Source organism: Oncorhynchus clarkii, chromosome 12 (assembly GCF_045791955.1).
Source record: "Oncorhynchus clarkii lewisi isolate Uvic-CL-2024 chromosome 12, UVic_Ocla_1.0, whole genome shotgun sequence".
In the NCBI taxonomy this organism is placed as follows: domain Eukaryota; kingdom Metazoa; phylum Chordata; class Actinopteri; order Salmoniformes; family Salmonidae; genus Oncorhynchus; species Oncorhynchus clarkii.
The window spans coordinates 23,648,948-23,652,202 of record NC_092158.1 but is presented as its reverse complement, the minus strand read 5'-3'; the positions used below and the strand labels follow the sequence as shown (position 1 = coordinate 23,652,202).

The 3,255-nt window shown below is 41.2% G+C and overlaps 1 protein-coding gene across 1 annotated transcript; it reads right to left on the bottom strand.

The window, feature by feature from the left end:
- Nucleotides 1-1,391: 1,391 nt before the first annotated feature.
- On the bottom strand, nucleotides 1,392-2,749 carry LOC139421940 (cerebellin 17). The gene is made up of 4 exons (XM_071173079.1): nucleotides 2,501-2,749; nucleotides 2,338-2,400; nucleotides 1,984-2,112; nucleotides 1,392-1,721 (listed from the first exon to the last, which is right to left on the bottom strand). Exons 1-4 carry the CDS (start codon nucleotides 2,733-2,735, stop codon nucleotides 1,438-1,440), a joined length of 711 nt encoding a protein of 236 aa, XP_071029180.1. The 5' UTR covers nucleotides 2,736-2,749; the 3' UTR covers nucleotides 1,392-1,437.
- Between the last annotated feature and the right edge of the window lie 506 nt (nucleotides 2,750-3,255).

Genomic DNA, 3,255 nt, shown 5'->3' with positions numbered 1-3,255 from the left:
GTGTCGTCTGCGTAGAGGTGGATCAGAGAATCACCAGCAGCAACAGCGACATCTTGATATATACAGAGAAAAGAGTCTGCCCGAGAATTGAACCCTGTGGCACCCCCATAGAGACTGCCAGAGGTCCGGACAACAGGCCCTTCGATTTAACACACTGAACTCTATCTGAGAAGTAGTTGGTGAACCAGGCAAGGCAGTCATTTGAGAAAGCAAGGCTGTTGAGTCTGCCGATAAGAATGCGGTGATTGACAGAGTTGAAAGCATTGGCCAGGTCGATGAAGATGGATGCACAGTATTGTCTTTTATCGATGTCTTTATGATATGGTTTAGGATCTTGAACGTGGCTGAGATACACCCATGACCAACTCGGAAACAAGATTGCATAGTGGAGAAGTTATGGTGGGATTCGAAATGGTCGGTGATCTGTTTGTTAACTTGGCTTTCAAAGACTTTTGAAAGGCAGGGTAGGATAGATATAGGTCTGTAACAGTTTGGGTCTAGATTGTCTCCTCCTTTGAAGAGGGGGATGACCGTGGCAGCTTTCCAATCTTTAGTGATCTCAGACGATAGGAAAGAGAGGTTGAACAGACCAGTAATAGGGGTTGCAAAAATTGCGGCGGATAATCTTAGAAAAAGAGGGTCCAGATTGTCTAGCCCAGCTGATTTGTAGGGGTCCAGATTTTATAGATCTTTCAGAACATCAGCTATCTGGATTTGGGTGAAGAAGAAATGGGGGAGGCTTGGGCAAGTTGCTGTGGGGGGTGCAGAGCTGTTGACCGAGGTAGGGGTAGCCAGGTGGAAAGCATGGCCAGCCGTAGAAAAATGCTTATTGAATTTCTCGGTTATCGTTGATTTATCGGTGGTGACAGTGTTTCCTAGCTTCAGTGTAGTGGGCAGCTGGGAGGAGGTGCTCTTATTCTCCATGGACATTAGTGTCCCAAATCTCTTTGGAATTAGTGCTACAGGATGCAAATTTCTGTTTGAAAAAGCTAGCTTTTGCTTTCCATTACTGCCTGTGTATATTGGTTCCTAACTTCCTGAAAAGTTTAATATCATATTGCACATTGTATATAAACGTACACCTTGCAATAAGCTATACTGACCTCCATACATAGCAAATATATGTGTTGCCATGGCGAGGTTGAATAATTTCCATCCATCAATCCATTCACATTACAGGTCTGTGTTCTGTCTCCATCTCACTTGAAAGACCACACAACCAAATATAGGCATTTACTACCCCCTACTGGTCTAAGTGAATAATGCAGCATGTGTTGTAGATCAGAAGTGTGCGTTTGTGTGCAAGTGAGAGCGCAGGTGCTTGTGTATAATGTCTCTGTGCAGCAATAATTAAATGAAACAAGATTGATCAAAAGCACTTCATTGATCAAAAGCACTTCATTGATGTTCATCATCACAACACATTTAAAACTTTTCTCAAACAGGGAAGAGTAGAATGCCAATAAAAGTGTTACGGTGATTTGAATCATCATATATCCTGTAGTTTGCAGGGAGTTGCATAAAAACGACATCTCCCACTTCCAGCTGTAGTATGACTGCATTGGATGCATTCCTAAACTGCTGATGGTCACCTACTTCCCCTGAATGAATTATTAGCTGTTCATTCTTGAACAGGGATAGGCCCATAACTGTTGACTGGAGAAAATCACCCATTGTGAAGCTGAAGTAGTAGACCCCTCTCACAGGTGCTGTGAAGATACCTGGATGTCAGGGAAATCATAGAGATCATCAAGACTTGTGCTGCACACTACATGACCGTACCTGTAGCACATTGACATAAAAGTATGATCTTGATTGCACTAAACAAAATCATGGGGCATCAAATGCAACCTGCCACCAACATCAAGCAGTTTTTACTAGTTGTGCTGGGGTTTTTTTAAACTTCAGATGCACTTGTTTTTGACTAGGTAGGCAATAGTCTACACTAACTGTTGACTGATGTTGATGAAGACAGTACAGTACCTGTAGCTTGGTTGTAGTGTTCACCGGTGTTTGTGAAGATGTTCTTGTAGACTACGGTGGTGGCAGTGTTGAATGGTCCTTGGTGTCCAGTTTTTCCCAAAGAGGTTGAAAATGCCACCTTGGGTCTCTCTGTGAATGCAGGAGAATAAAGAGAATGATTGACAAACATTTGCAGGAAAACATTTGCAGGAAAATACCCCGGAGAACATGAAATTAGTGTCTTGATCATTAGCAATCATAATGACAAGATAATTAGGTACCTACATTCTGCCTGGTTTCTATGGCTACATTAACAATAGTTCATTTGATGTACAAACTAACTAAACAAACTGATATTTAACTGTACATTTTTACCTGCATTCTCTGTCTTCAATGCCTCAAGTTGTCCTTCAGAACTCATCAGCCTGGACCCCATTACTAAGACAAAATTAAATAATTGTAATGTCAACAATGGAAATTAACCAGAGTATAACATGACTCAGTCAACTGATAGTGTGGCTTAGTATTCTGCTATGACCTGAGTTTTCTGTTTTCAGCACCTCCACCTGAGTCTTAGTGTCTCGTAGTTCAGTCATGGTGCGGCTCAGCTCTGCTCTTTGCTGCACCACCATGTCTCTCAGATCTCTCAGCTCAGACTTGATGTCAAAGTGAAGGGCTGTCTGTAAGTGAGAGGATTCATCTTCACTTGGAATGTCCTTAGCTACTCCCAAATGACAGATCAGCAACACCAGTGGAGTTAGAAAAGCTCTCATTGGGAAAATATGCATGGAGCTAGTTCAGTATGCAATACACTCCAAACATCAGTCTCTTTAAAAACACCTTGTGGTTAACCATTAACTTGGAGAATTTAGCGGGCTTCTGGTACACCCATAAAAGGTTTAAACTGGGCCATAAGCACTTTGCCCACCTGTTATTTTTCTGTAATATTTACACTACGTCATTGGCCCTTTGTCCGCTTGTTATTTTTCTGTAATATTTAAACTAGGTCATTAGCCCTTTGTCTACCTGTTATCTTTCTGTAAGATTTAAACTAGGTCATTAGCCCTTTGTCTAGCTGTTATCTTTCTGTAATATTTAAACTAGGTTATTAGCCCTTTGTCCGCTTGTTATCTTTCTGTAAGGTTTAAACTAGTTCATTAGCCCTTTGTCCACCAGTTATCTTTCTGTAATATTTAAACTAGGTCATTAGCCCTTTGTCTATCTGTTATCTTTCTGTAATATTTAAACTAGGTTATTAGCCCTTTGTCCACCTGTTATCGTTCTGTAATATTT

Bases quoted from the DNA above. Each gene is read 5' to 3' on its own strand.
- LOC139421940 (XM_071173079.1), bottom strand. From the start codon at position 2,735: ATGAGAGCTTTTCTAACTCCACTGGTGTTGCTGATCTGTCATTTGGGA. The intron at 2,401-2,500 runs GTCATAGCAGAA...ATTTTGTCTTAG, and splicing joins GCTGAAAACAGAAAACTCAG to TAATGGGGTCCAGGCTGATG. The intron at 2,113-2,337 runs GTAAAAATGTAC...CTGCATTCACAG, and splicing joins ATTGAAGACAGAGAATGCAG to AGAGACCCAAGGTGGCATTT.